The following is a 15578-nucleotide window of genomic DNA, read 5'->3' on the forward strand; positions in this document are numbered from 1 at the left end:
ATTATTTAAAATATGATTGAATAACAAAAAAAAGTATTGTAACATATCAATACGAATTACGTCATGGACACAAATCAATGTCAATATAAAGTAAAAATACGAATCATTCATTTGGTTACATAATATGGAATTAGGTATAAAATGAAAGTTACATTCGCACAACATTGTTGATCAACATATAATTATACATGATTAAATTACAACTTAGACTTCAACAAACAGATGTTTTATATTTCTTTTTATTTAAATAAGTGATTTTCTCATTCTTAAGTTCCGTTTGGGTAATATAATAAAACTAATATTTAAAATACTAATAATCTAATACTTAATACTTATATTTCATGTGACAATAAATTTATTTTTGAAACCGGTAACAGTTTATCTAAAAATTGATACAAACCGCACCGCGAACTTATCTGAACTAGTATCCGGACCCGTGCCAAGCACGGGTAAAATGAGTCAAAAATTTAACATTTTAATATTAAAATTTTCATAATTCTCAAATAAAAAGAATGAAAAATGAAAAGCTATAACATAAAAAAAAAAGTAGGATCCCGTATTTGTCAAAAGTTAAATAAAATATGATCCTGTATTAATATATAAATATAGTTCTTGTGTAAATCACAAAAAAAAAAGTAGGTCCCGTATAAATTACAAAAAAATAAATCATTTCTCTTATACGTAAAAATATAGACTTGTGGTCCCATAAGTCCTAGCTAGCTCAACTGACAAAATGCCGAAATTGTTACGCCGGACATCGTGACCCGGGTTCGAATCCGGGATCTCACAATTATATGAGAGTTTAATCTCAGCGGATTGTCACTTCATCTAAGACAAAAAAAAATATAGACTTATGTGTAAACTTTTATATAAAAAAAAAAATTGCCCGCCAAACAAATAAAAAAAGTTAAATTAATGTCATAATATCCATAGTAAAATAAATATGAAACAAAAATACCTTAAAAAGATTATCTGAATATATCTTATATTAGTTCATTTTGACATCAATATCCTCCAAATAAAATAAATATAGAAATAAGGGGTGGGGGAGTAAAAGTAGTTTTATATACAACTTTTGATTCGGCCCACTTAACCAGCAGCACTGAAGCGGGTCAGCCCGGTTCATCGTCGTTAAAAGAAAAAGAAAAAGAAAACAGTTAAATTGTTGAAGTAACGAAATCGGTGTTTGCTCTGAACCCTAACACAGTTACAAACGCCACCTTCAACCACCGTTTCAGGTTCGTTCATTCCGAAAGGGTAATCAAATTCTATATAATAATAATCATTCACTATCAGTAGAGCAAGCTATCACAGTCAAAATTTTAGTAAAATCAATTGAAAACCAAGTTTTTAGGGTTTTTAAGCATAAGTTTAGATTTTTCCATTTTCTTATTCATTTATGGCTAATTATGTAGTAGTTGTTTCTACAATTTTTAATAGTTGTGATGGGGACCAAAGCAAAGAAAGCTACTGTCAAGAAGAGTTTGAAAAAGGCTAATGCTATTAAACCATCTGAAGCTGCTGATTTTTTGGTATGATAACACTTTTTATCACAATTTTTGATTTTTTGTATATTTGGTCTATAGTGTGTGTATTTGATAGTTGTTTAGTTGCTTGCTTATTATTGTGATTCTGATTTTTTGTAGCCGTTGGAAGGCGGTCCTGCTCACAAACTTCCGAATCTTAAACCATTGGAAAATGCTTCCCCTGTTTTGTATATTGGTAGGATTCCACATGGATTCTATGAGAAGGAGATGGAAGGTAGTTGATTACAGTTTATGGTTATTGTTTTTATTCAATTTCTAGATTGTTGTTTGATTTAGCTTGAAGGGATCTATGCTTATGAATTGATTTTTGCAGCTTATTTCGCACAATTTGGTACCATTAAGAGATTGAGAATTGCCAGAAATAAAAAGGTGAAGTTCATAAACATCTTTTCATTGTGCCTGTATTTGCTTATACTTGTACTGTATCATGTGATCAATTTAATTGTTTGTGGCTTGCTTTGTTTACTGTATCTAATTATTATTTAATATATTGCTCCTTGTCGATTGATATTGATCATGTCTTTTTTCTGTTTAACAGACTGGAAAGTCAAGACATTTTGGGTACATTGAATTTGAATCTCCTGAGGTAAAACTTGTTTCATCTTTCTGATTATTGTGTTGTAATTTTAATTTTTGGCTTATTATATTTATTGTAAAGTTTTGTTTGTGCTAATATTACTTTGTTTTGCAGGTAGCAAAAATTGTGGCCGATACTATGCACAATTATTTGCTTTTCGAACACCTTCTTCAGGTTTCCGTGGTACCTTTAGAACATGTTCATCCCAGATTGTAAGTTACTAATTAGTAGTTCATTAAATCTTTATTGATACATATATTTGTTAAGGCTTCATCACAAGTTTCTTAATGGTTAGACTGTTATATTCTCTTTTCTATTTCTAGTTGTTTATTATGAGAAAATAAGAAATTCTATGGGAGGATACACAATCTTTGGGTGGGGGGATATTGGGCGAAGGGGGTTGGTTAGAGTCATAGGAAAGGAAAGGTATATCTGCAGACAAGCTTAGCTATCATTCTAGATATTAGATAAACATGATGCTTATTTTGATCTCTTTCCCGAGGTTAAATAATTTGTTTCTTTCCTGAATATCATCAAGAAGAATAAATGAAAAGTGAGGTTTTTCTTTGTAGATGGAAAGGATTCAATTACCGCTACAAACCCGTGGACTCTCTCCAAATTGAACGAGAGCGACATGACAAGGTATCTAGTGTGATGCGAAAGTATATATGTATTTTTAAAGAAGTGAAAGTATATCTTTTGTATCCTGTTAGTCTGATGCTTTGTATAAAAAGAAAGTGTATTCATTGTTGTTGTCATTACAGGAAAGAACATTGGCAGAACACAGAAAGTTGATCGACAGGGTTATGAAACGTGACCAAAAACGACGTAAAAGGATAGAGGCTGCTGGCATTGAATATGAATGTCCCAAGATTGTGAGCTTTTTGCCTTTCTTTTACTGATTAGTTGTTTTGATAGTCCATGTCGTAAATTTTTCTCATGTTATGTCTAATTGTTGTTTAGGTCGGTAACCTCCAGTCTGCTCCAAAGAAGATAAAGTTCGAAGACTGAGTAGGTAACATGTTCACATTTGTGTAACCTCCAGCCTGCTCCAAAATAGATGATTTTCAGAATATCCTGAATTTATTTTGTGTTCACATTTAACTGATTTAGTTTTGTTACCTTTTTTCCCCAGATGAAGGTTGATGCTGGTCTATCATGCTGGTCTATCATGCTGGTCTATCATGTTCTTAGGATTTTAAAAATTACTAATGTAATATCCTCTTTGGAGGGGCAAGAGCTTCCAATTTTGAGACTTTATAAACATTATGAAAAATATTTGTAGAAGTGTTATCCATTAGTGTTTGTTGCAGTTAAACACCTTCGTTATGGCGAGTTGATAAATATTGAATTCTCTTTATATTTGCCTAAATTGTAGGTCGTTAGCAATGACATGTTTACTGGAATTGATAGTTATCCTAATACAAATCTAGAACTCACTTATTCTACTAATTATTCAAGTAATCTAGAAAGTTATATACAAGTGTACATCATCACTTGATTACTAATAGTTATTATACAACTTAGTGTATGTTTGGTTGAGCGTGTATAATCTCCAAATGCATGTTTCTTTCTCCAGACCGTGTGTTTTTACTTTTCATATGATGTTTGGCCAAACCTAAACGTGAGTCTATATATCGTACGTCAAGTGCCAAACGTGCGTTTGACTGAAGCCACAAATCCAAGCTTCTGCGTTAGATCAAACGCGAGTACAATCTTCAACTTTCCAGTGACATGTTTACTTACCCAAACACCCATAACTTCTTCAATTTCCAAGATTTGTAGATGAAACAAAGAGAAGAGGGAAAAAACATAATAAATTAAACTTAACAAATATTAGTGCAGCAGCAACACTTAGTATATAAGCTTACCAGATTTACACTGAGTGCAGCAGCGGTGCTTCTAAGTTGCACGGCGGCTACAATTTTCCAGCACTCTCTCTTTCTCTAGGTTAGAGAAGATGGAATTGGGCTCTAAAAGCCCGATAATTTTCTTTCTTTACACAAGCCCATTAATTAACTTAAATGACAAATTTAAAGAAAAGAACATTTTGATAGTTTTTTATTTTAAATTTTTGTTGTTTTTTTAACTGTTTCTTTTAGGAAAAAAAAGTTTGGAGATCTAATACTTTATTTGTTATTTTTATTTAGATCCCTATTATTTAATTATTATGCTAATTTAATTTAAGGGTATGATTTTATTTAAATATTATATTTAACTAAGTAATTTTGTTTTATGTTTTATGAAAAACACATTAAAATCCAATTTGGTAATTATGTATCCAAAAGCAATTTTGGTTCAAATTAAAACTGCTCATTATAACAATTCACATCGTAATAATAAATTTAGGATTTTTCAAACACTGACACGTCAACACATATAATAATTTTAAAAAATGATATAATTAAATTCAGTGTAATTAGAAGTGTTGGCGTCGTGTCGGTGTACCAGCCGGCAGCCCAAGCCTAATCTAAGTAGCATTCGTAATTCATATTCAATCAAGCTCTCACTATACTTTTCAAAATACCATCGAAGACGTTTTCTAAATACTACAAAAATTTATTAGAGCTCGTTTGGCCTAACTTTTTTTAGCTTTTTATTCTCTTTAAAATGAGAAGTTGGGCCAAACACTTTTTTAATAAAGCTCTTAATTATAAAAAGCAATTTTTTTTTTCAATGTGGAAAATTGAATAAAATACGCTAGGTTGAAACCTACTTTTAAAAAAATATTCAGAGTTTTTTTTTGTATAATAATTTATGAAATTTTATACATACTTTAATACTTATCTTTTATTTTTAAAATATTTATTTATACGCTTGATTGTCAAAAAAAAACTAAGTTTTTAAAAATATATTTTACCAAACAACTTTTAGCTTAAAAATAGCTTTGAAGCTAAAAAAAACAACCACCAAATAATTTTAGCTTTTTTCTATAAAGCTATTATTTTTACTTTTATCTTTCAAATAGTTTATAAGACCTAAAAAGTCAAGCCAAAGGGCCCTTAGAATAAGAGCTCGATACACAAATCATGCAAAAAAAGACTCAAGAAAGAGATACGTACACGAACAAGGCAAAAAAAAAAAAAAAGGCCAAAAGTCAGAGAAATAAATTCTCGGCACAAAAGAGTGGTAAGTTTTGGTGGGATAGATAGATGCATAAATATAAATTAGTAAAGATTATAGAAGTAAATTAGGAAAGTATATATATATATAGGAAGATTTTTCAATTTGCACAAATAAAATCATATGAGGTTTTAACTGAGTGGAAGATTTTTAACCTATTGCGTCAATTAAATCTGATGGTTATTATTAATAGTTTTCGTTTCTCACAATAGTTATCAATTCTCACCGGATACACACACTCTCTCTCTCTCTCTCTCTCTCTCTCTCTATATATATATATATATATATATAACAAGTTATAAGATAAATTTAAAGCTAATATTGTGAATCGCATTTTATAGACCATTTTTTTAAGTCGAATTTTTTGGACTTTATTTTATATGTATTGTAATTTTAGTCTTAATTTATGCACTTTGCCATCAAATTTACGACTTTTTACATCAAAAAAGACAAGTTCTAATTTCAAAGTAGTTGTCAAATAATTTTGTACTTATGGGATCATATGAGAAGTTCTAAGATCTACTTCTAACTTCTACAAAAGCTTTGGGATCTGACTCAAAAACTAATGATCTGAAGTAATATTTCTTAGGTGGAAGTATTTTCCATCCAGAGTCATTTTAGAAGTGCACATCCAAAAAAATCGTTATTTTTTTTTGTGTATTTATGGACCAAAATTCGATTATTTTTCCTCATTCAAAAACTACATTACCGAAACCATACTTGATTTTAAGAAAATGTTGGAAACAGACAACAAATGAAATATCACGCACAAAACTAGTGAAAATATCACGTATAACTTTTTTAGAACATTCAGATTCTCGACATAAACCTCAAGGACACAACTTTCACCCCTCCAAACTAGTGAAAACAAAGACAACATCAAAATTTCATGATAGAGGAAAAAATGAATATTACCAAAAACAAAATAATAACACAAATAAATAAAATCATGAAGAAAAACCAGCGACTCCAAAATAAATATTGAGAAGACACCGAAAGGAACAGCAGCAACCTGCAAAAATAAAAGTAATAACCATCATGTTAAGTTGTTTGATTGAACAGAAACTGTAGTTGAATAAAAAGCAACAATCGCTACTTAAAGGCGAGGGTTTAGAAATTGCTACAACAGTCAAGATCATAAGGAGAGAGATATGTGTAGAAATTGGATTCTCTCCACCATTTCTCTACATCTCTCTCCCAACTTTATCTCCCTCTTAACCTCAATTTTTCTTAATAATTTTATTATTTTTTAATGAAGAGAGTGAGGTTAAGAGAGTTGGGAGAGACGTGTAGAGAAATAGTGAAGGAGAGGATCCAAATCCATGTGTATGGTGTTCTGTAGACGTTAAACAGTCAAACAATTTTAAATATTTCTCAAAGGCAGCATACCTGATAAAGGCGGTGATCATCTGCCATCCCAAACAGCTCCACTTAAAACTATAACATGTCATTTCTTCACAAAACACTTGATACGTAAAACAAAGAATTGGATAATATTTTCAATTTGCTCATTGTTTGCACGGTCAACTCATTGTGGAAAATGCTGACAATGCATTTGCGTGTGCTGGTGAGAGGTTGCTCAGAATGGGTTGCATTTGTTGTCCATATAATGAAATTAGATGACAAAAAGCTCTGCCTACTAGAGCTTTGACTTCAGAAGTTTCGATAGGTGATGCCGCCACTTGAGCAAAAATATTGACTAATTCAGGGATGAGGGGAAGGATCTGCGCGTTTAAAAATGGACAAACATAATTAGGTAGGGACAATATTACTGCCGGAGGAACAAGAAAAGAAGCAAAGAATCTCAACATTTCTATAAAGAAGCAATTACATGTGGATTGGATGAGAATACAAGAGCAGAGACACAACTATAGACAGCCAAAGACTCCTCGCGGTCTTCTTTCAATGGAAGAACTCTCAGGAAAACAGGCAGAACCTGTAAAACAAAAGACAACAAAACATTTAGCTTATCAAGTATAAAAAAACAAAATTAAACATAGCAAAATTAGAAGTGAAATATGCTATATTGCTACAGTGTTCCTAAATTAATATTTAATTAAGTGAGAACTGAGAAGTGAAAAGAAGGAAAAAAAATAAAGCAGGAAATTACCTGATTTAAAGGAATAGACTCAGGGTGTACCATAATCATCCTTGCCACAGCACCAGATGCATTATCCCTAACTGCATCATCAGGCTCAGACTCACCAAACAAGGGGTGAAGCCCGCGTAATATATTGTCATAGTATCTAGTATTGGATTAAAGAAAATGCAATGTATACAGAGGTACATGATTCAATCATAAATTACATACAAGTTACAACTAATGGTGATTGGCATAAATAATGATATAAACATACCCCATAAGCAGACCAAAAATAACAGAAAGATTAGTGTACACCAATCAAATGGGTAGCAGAAAAAGGATACTTCAAAGCTGAATCGCCCCCATTTTTACACAACTCTCCAACACAAAATGCGGCGTTCCTTCTATTTGTTGCCTCAGATGACGCTAATTCTTTAAGCACCAAAGGCATCACTCTCTGAAACATATAATATCGCATTTTACAAAACAATTACAATTCTCAAAATGCTCATACAGATAAATAAAATTAGAAATTAAAAAAAAAAAAAAAAGCAACAGAATTACATCCACATAAACTGCAATAGGAAAACCCATATTCTGAGCAACTTCGGCAAGGCAGGCAACAACCATGGTCCGATCTTGAGGGGTACGAAATGCTTTCTGAATTTCAAAATGAAGACATTAGTTTTTGATTTAATTCTAGGTTCTAACTGTAAAACTTATTGGTTGCCAACTCACTGCAAATTTCATCAAAGGATCAAATAGCTGTGCAAAAATGGAATCAAATTGAGCACCCATGGCTTTTGCAAATGCAGGGAGAAGATCAGAAACTGCATCCATAAGCACTTCATCATGTGCACTGTCCTCATCATCAATTTCACTGTCTGACTCTACCTCCTGACAAGCAGATTTCTCCTGGAGCAACAATAAAGTTGCGTGAACAAGCTTCGGCAAGTCTGGTATCACAAATCTCACATTAGCAACAACTCAGCAAAATAACATTAAGTGATAGGTCAAATAATTATGTGCTTACATGGCTCAAGAGTTGCATAACCATAATCTCTAATGATGTCGGCCACGTTAGTGCAAGCTTGAGCAACCACTTCCTTGTCATCATCTTCAACCATAGTTTTGATGAAAATATCCATCACAGTATCTGTAAAATCAATCAGACTCGGTAGATAAATTAACAGCACATCATCCAATAACATTAAAAACAAATTCCAGACTCCAGGTAATGTTCTCACCAAGAACTTCTTTTGCTTTGGCAGCCCCTTCCTGAAAAGCGTGGTGCAAATTTTGATGTTAGTAAGATTGATGTCAGTAAGAAAAAGAATTAAAACCAAAGAGCAAACATTTAAATTCAGAGAGAAGACACATTTTATTGTATACTTTTATGTAGTAACCCTCTCCACATAACAATCATCAAAAGAAAAACAATGGTCAACTAATCAAAATGACAACTCTCATTGCAAATGTGTTAGAGAGAGGTGTGTTTATGAGAAATGTATCGCACTTAGTAGTGCATTTAGCTGGTAGAGTAGTCTAGTTGCTTTCAGAAGCTTCTACACTTGCTAGTCAGTAATTCACTTGCTAGTCAGTAATTCGGGTAATTATTTACATTCTATATTAAAGTCATCAATTTCAGATCAAGTTTACAACAAGAAACTCTCAGGTTCTGTCTAAAATTTTCTCTCACTTCCTATCATTTTCATTGACTTTCTCACCTGTATTTGTAATATACTGTTGTAAGTGTATACGAAAAAAAAAATATAGGGCCAGGAAACAAAATGGTAATTAAACAAAAATTCATTTTCGAAAAAGGAAAAGGTGAATGATAAAAGAAGGAGGGGGGGATTGTTTTACATTTTGGCTTTGGAAGATTGCATGGGCTGCAGTTAATGCATCTGCAATTAAAATCAAGCACACGTCAGCATTTAATGATTATATTATATACATAGTCAATAAAATAAAACTGATATGAGAACACATATAAGATAGAAAAATGTGCATATATCAAACTACATAAGTAAACTTGTAAAATACCATGTAGAATGGGCAGTTTACTTCCACTACTACCACTACTAAATTATCCGCTTCTTTCTTTTCCTCGTTGATTTTGTATTAATATATGATATGACATGGTTCTAGTGCAAGTTTTAATGTATTGGAATGGGATTCTAGGGTCTGCTTTATTAAGAACAATTTTAAAGATGATAAAATGCATTTTTTGCTGATACAACCAGAAACAATTTCTTAAGAAAACTACAAGGTTCCTTCCATGCATTAAACGCATGAAACAAACTGCAGGAAAAAGAGTAGTTTCCACCTACGTTTTAAAGCAATGATTGCCTGAAGTCTGACATCTCCGTGAAAATAGCCAGAGTGTTTAACTAAGATTCTTAGTGTCTCCTCCAAATAGCTTATCATGGTTTAAGAAACCAAATATACCTTTTAATGTTGATTATCTGTCATGAAATGAATGAAACGAAAAGTAATTCAAGCAAAGGATACGGAGCATAAGAGATGGTTGTATGCTGTGCAAATATGCCGAGGGCTTGGGTTGCCGCTGCCTTTTCATCCAACACTCCAGTTCTAATACTTATATTACGAACCCTTGGCTCGTCATGAGCTTCATCATCTGATGAAACCCCTTCAAATCCATTGGCAATTTCATCATCACACTCATCAATGTCAATCGCAGAACCATCGTCAAGATTGCAGGAAGAAAATGCAAGTGGCACAACATGAGGAAGATACTGTTTAACAATACAAAATTTCACTGGTAAGAGTAAGCATGATATAGGAATTACATTAAGTCAATATAAACAAACCTGTGCAAAATTGTCACCCAAAATCTCAGCAACATTGCCGAAGAATCCATGTGTGTACTCCCGAAGCTCACTATACTCCAAACCAAACCCCTAAAAATAACAGAAGAAAATCAAATTATTCCAGGAAGAAGATCAAATGCAAAATCAGCAATAATGTAAAGGTAATTACAGAAATTGCAGCTTCTATATAAGGAGGTATTATTGGTTCCATTCTCGTTTTCCCTACGGACATTGCAACCATTCCAACTAGTTCTGTTGCTCTTGCACGTGAACGGAGATCCTCGTCATTGGTTAGCACCATGAAGTTTTTCATCAACTCTAAAACCCTTTCAGCATAAGGAATGAAAGCTTGCTCTGCAGCAGAAGCCATAGAACCAATGGCAGACTGCAAGGGTGTCAAGGAGGAAAGTATAGATTAAATATCAAAATAATTACTCAAAAGATGTTTCATCGTGATTATAGCAATCTTTACAGCATGCAGAATCCTCCCCATACCATGCACGTTTCTTTTAAAATGCGGGAACTATTTTGGAGAGCTGCTAACAGTCTTCCCATCAAAGGATCTAGAAAAGGAAGGATTTCTTCTTCCCCCATGTTCTCACAAAAAGCAGCCAAAGCATAGTATGACTTTTCCTGCACAGATTAAATGTAATGCTCATAAGTGCAGACATTTTTTTGGTAGTAGCAGATAATCTATTATTCTACTGTATTGATAAACCATTCTCTTCTCCAATGTATACCTTTACTTCATCAGATGCATCCTCAAGAGCATTTAGAATGCAGGGAAGGACACTCTCATAATGGGAAACAATTTCGGGCTGTAAGTACTCAGCAAATTGACCCAAAGCAAAGGAAGCCGCTCCTCTGACCATTTGTTCTGGATCCCTGAGAGCTGCCAGGACAATATGGAGAATAGGCTCCAGCTTTGTTTTCATGAGTTCCAGACAACCTTCAGAAATGACACCCAGTGCAGTAACAGATGCTTCCCGAAACTTAGGGTTTGCATTTTGATAGCTGACAGAAGCAAATTCAAAAACAGGTGGGAAAACCTGCTTTGGGATGTTCAGAGCCATTGTATCAATAACTTCTGCAGCAGCTCGATCAGGTGCAAGATCATCATCATCATTTTCATTGGTTGATTCAGCAAGCAAAGGGCATAAAACATGTAAGATAGGCATGACCAGCTTATGCTTTTTCAAAGTACTGGACTTGTACTTTGCCAGCCATGAAATAATCTGAATGGCCTGTTAGATAAAGCCAGTAACATCAAGCTAGTGAACAAAACAAATATGAAAGCAGGGGTATAAAAAGTCATAGCAATATACTTTATGATCCTAACCAACCTGATGGCGTGTGTTAGGCTCTAAACTTTGAGTTGAGCAAACCTCAAGAGAGAACTGTACTATGGATTTGACGGAATCTCCAAGAAGAGGTGCAGGAGATTCAATCAACTCGTCAAAAATTTCAAAAGCAATTATGGCAACATCTTCTTCTCCTGAGGCAAGACACTGTCTTGATACATTTAAGATGCTTGGAATAAAGTCACGAAACTTAACCTGTATATTTATGATAAAATTCAAGTTAAACTTGAATTAAGTATACAATATGCAGCAGAAAAGCAAACATAATATAAGCAATACACTGATAAGTTGATTACAAGCATCTAACCAGTTTCATTGTAGCTTTACATGAATGTGATGTACATCAGAACATCAATGTTGAGTTACTAATACTACCAATGATGTATAACATCGTGAGAAAGAAAAAAATTTGCTGGGTGAAAATTCATTTCAGACAACACATGTTCTTCACTAAAGCTCAGACTAGTACCCAAAAAAGAAAGCAAAATATTGGGTAGCGAGTACAGCAGTTTGCACTAAGACCCTGGTATTGTCACCAATAAAGAAACTTAAATGAGAAATGCTAATATCAAACTCTCAAACACACTCCATTCCTCACACTCTCTCTAATTGGAACACGTCATCCACCTTTTTAACCTTTTATATGTTTTTTATTTATTGTTTTTAATTGGCTTTTTTTTTTTTGTTTGGTTGTCTTCTCTTCTCCATCCAACCACCCTTCTCCATTGTTAATAACTAAAATTACAATACTTCATCAATCTCTTAATCTACCTCCATCAAACCACACTAAGTTCACATTTGTTGTTCATCTTTCCATAATAAAACATCAGAACAACCTTAATCCAACATAAACCTTCTCTTCCACCGCATCCATTCAAAATCAGATTTGTCATGTGTACAATCACAACAACGCCCGACGTCGTATTACCGCTGTTGCACTCTCCTTTTATTCTAATTAGGGAAACAAAACAATCAACCCACCGTGCACTGTGGCACCGCCTTATGCCATGTCATCAAGACCGACAAGTCGCCCATGTCTATACCTCTCACCGTCATCGTCGTTGTCGAATTCCCAGAGCATCATAACCGCCGCATCACCAAAGGGAAGCACTGTCATGCAGCGGCAGAGATACCAAGATCGGTGCACCAGTAAAGAAAAATAGAGGTTGCAGGGTGATGGACTCATGGTGATAGATCGTGTTGGAGTGTTTGTTTTTTAGAAGGAAAAAAAAAAAAACCACTGTAACAAATTAATTATTAAAATAAAATGATGACGTGGCCCAATTAGAGAGAGTGTGAGGAATGGAGTGTGTTTGAGAGTTTGACCATAGCACTTCTCAACTTAAATTCCTAAAAATGCTGATTAACATTTTGTCACTAAGACCCTGTATTGACACCACTAAAGTAACTTAAATTCCTAAAAATGCTGATTATACAAGAAATCACTCATAATGTGGAAATCTCCTAATATACTTCTCATGTCAACATATTTCTTGGCGCCCTATGATAATTCCACAAGTCGCATGAGCTTAACAAAAAATAAACATTTAGAAGGCCTATGAAACATGAAGGAGTATCTAAGGCTTTAAATTTAATGCAAATTTGTCTGGTATGGTTGAAATTATTATACATTGTTTATTCTTCTTATTCTCCTTCTTTTTACCATTTTTCCAATGGTTCTAATAGAGTATTCATATATTTTCTTATATTCTAACAGTTCTAGACAGGGAGTTGATTGCAGTAAATAAATTTAATTTTACCAATGTGTCACTGTTAGGATGTATCATTACAATAGATTCAGATAGAATAAGGCCAACTGTTCTTTCTGTTAGTTAGCCCATTAGTAGATCGGTTAGAGGAGATTGATTAGATATAAAAAAAATAAAGGGGAAATCAGATTAGGGAGACTCGTTCAGTACATTTGACAGTTTTAAGAGATCCTTTGTGAAGGGGAAACCCTAGTGGGACATCCATTCACATTTTTTATTCAGTTTTCAATAGCACAACTCTGATATTTTGGTTCTTCCTATATGGTTTTCCATCTCTTTTTTCTTTGAGTTCCCAATAGTCACATATTTAAATTTCTTAATAGTGAACTTATCACACCCAACATGGAAATCCTTCACTAAATACCGATACTGTATGCTAATGAAACACACAAAGTTCACTAACATGAAGAAAAAAATATGAAAATTAACAGAAACAACAAATATTAAACATTATTATTATAGTTTGGTAAGAAAAAAAACGTTATTATTATAGTTGCAAATTGCAATCACATGAACAACACTGACATACCACTTCGTCCCCGTCATGAGTGAATTCCATAAAAGATCCCACCGCCCTGGCAAAATTGGCAAAGTTCTTCGTAAGCAAAAACATGATATTGTAATAAATAATTGCGTTGAGGTTTGTACATATACAATAGAACCAATAACAGATGCTAACTTACTTGAGAGCTGCAACTCGAACTCGGTTGCTAGTCTCATCCTGCAAGCACTTGAGTAAAAGAGCTTGCAGATCTGCGAAATGCGGCCGAAAAGCATTCCCAATTGTTTCAGTTAAAGAACTGAATAGAATTAATGCCACCTAATAATATTCCAAAATCAACAAAAGCTAGGTCAGAAATTTTCTTCTCTAAGATCTAAGTCTTTTTCTCAAATTCCATTACAGATTTCACATAGCAGCACCAAATAATGAAATAGCCAATGCAAATGCAGTATAAGATATATCCAATTTTAATATAGTTATATGCCAGAGTTGTTCTCATCTAACTTTTTTTTTTTTCTTTCAGGAAAATGACTTCATTAAGCAGCTAAATCAATTTAAACAAAGGAGAGCAATCCTTAATCCAAACCAAGTCTATGGAATCCAAAGCAAATATAGCTAAATGGTAAGCAGAAACATTAGCGGAACGCTTAACATACATGATTTAAATTACAATTGAAGTAAAATGAAAGCAAATTAGAAGATTGTAACGTACTTCTCGATGATCCTCCTGTGGACTCTGACTACATTGAAAGAGAAACGGAAATAAATCCGGCCACTCACCAGACGGAACTGCATACTTTGCAACAATGCTAACAACATTGGCACTGGCTTTCCTAACAGGAGGACTGCACATATAAAAAAAGATTAATTAATTAATTAATCAATTAAGCTAAAATGTGTGATAAATTGATTGATAATAAAGTGATTAAGAAATATGATAATTACTGAACCTGTGTTCCATGGTGATACTATCGATGAGAGATTGTTTAACGAGTTGTTTAATTTGAGGAGAGAGTTTGGACCAATGACCGGTGATTTTTTTACGGAGGAGGACGGCGGCGAGTTGACGGACGTTGGGGGTTTTGGCGGTGCGTAAGTGGTGAATCAAAGCAGGAACGACTTGAGGATCTTTAGCGAGGCGTTTGATTTGGTCTTCTGCTTGACGACGAGCGTCGTTGTCTGGCATAAGGAATTGAATCAACAAAAGCTCGAGAGACTGCGCCATTTTTGTGAGGGTTTTGCTTTGAATACACACAAGTGACTTTGGTGGAAGAAAGGTTTTATAGTCACACTTTAGTAGTAGTGTATTAATTAAATAAATATTGCTGCCGCAAAACAGGGTTTTTGGTTCTCTCTGGTAAATTACTACTTTACTGCTGTTGCTCAACTGTTATTTATCAGTCACTCTCGCTCGTGCCGTGCCCCCGTGTGTGTCTATGTCCCTACCAGTGGGTATGTAGGGGTGCACGTGGTTCGGTTTTGGTTGGATTTGGTCAAAACCAAAACTCGAACCACATATGATATTTTGGATTGGGTTATATAAATTATAAAATAACCACCCGTTACAATATTGAGTCGGGTTAGAGAAATCCAGTAATTTTCTGGTTGAATTGGGTTACCCAAATTATTTTTCTATTTTTTTAATATTAAACATCTAAATGAATAATCATCATATTTTTCCATAAAAATAAGTTAAATAACTCACCCTTGTATTTTCTTGAAAAATTTTGTAACTTTATTTCACTATTAAAAATAATGCAATGAATTATCATATTTATTTAT

At 33.5% G+C, this 15578-nt stretch overlaps 2 protein-coding genes across 3 annotated transcripts; one reads left to right on the forward strand and one right to left on the reverse strand.

Moving 5' to 3' along the window:
* Positions 1-1105: 1105 nt before the first annotated feature.
* Positions 1106-3484, forward strand: LOC123910720 (uncharacterized RNA-binding protein C1827.05c-like). Of its 2 annotated transcripts, none has more exons than XM_045961914.1 (10): positions 1106-1238; positions 1441-1532; positions 1647-1761; positions 1861-1916; positions 2086-2133; positions 2239-2336; positions 2697-2766; positions 2889-2999; positions 3088-3139; positions 3260-3484. In XM_045961914.1, the coding sequence occupies exons 2-9, from the start codon at positions 1446-1448 to the stop codon at positions 3133-3135; spliced, it is 633 nt and encodes a 210-aa protein (XP_045817870.1). In that variant the 5' UTR covers positions 1106-1238; positions 1441-1445; the 3' UTR covers positions 3136-3139; positions 3260-3484. The 2 variants fall into 2 exon arrangements, with proteins under 2 accessions (XP_045817870.1, XP_045817871.1); XM_045961915.1 differs by having other exon boundaries at positions 1170-1257.
* Positions 3485-6009: 2525 nt separating this feature from the next.
* LOC123910721 (importin-4-like) lies at positions 6010-15157 on the reverse strand. Its single transcript, XM_045961916.1, has 21 exons — positions 14747-15157; positions 14509-14641; positions 13978-14114; positions 13824-13869; positions 11508-11720; positions 10905-11408; positions 10660-10797; positions 10334-10549; positions 10165-10254; positions 9845-10089; positions 9664-9752; positions 9197-9237; positions 8578-8608; positions 8364-8486; positions 8069-8286; positions 7895-7990; positions 7675-7787; positions 7358-7493; positions 7079-7183; positions 6637-6971; positions 6010-6259 (listed from the first exon to the last, which is right to left on the reverse strand). Exons 1-20 carry the CDS (start codon positions 15019-15021, stop codon positions 6771-6773), a joined length of 3150 nt encoding a protein of 1049 aa, XP_045817872.1. The 5' UTR covers positions 15022-15157; the 3' UTR covers positions 6010-6259; positions 6637-6770.
* Between the last annotated feature and the right edge of the window lie 421 nt (positions 15158-15578).

This window comes from Trifolium pratense, linkage group LG2 (genome assembly GCF_020283565.1).
Source record: "Trifolium pratense cultivar HEN17-A07 linkage group LG2, ARS_RC_1.1, whole genome shotgun sequence".
Taxonomy (NCBI): domain Eukaryota; kingdom Viridiplantae; phylum Streptophyta; class Magnoliopsida; order Fabales; family Fabaceae; genus Trifolium; species Trifolium pratense.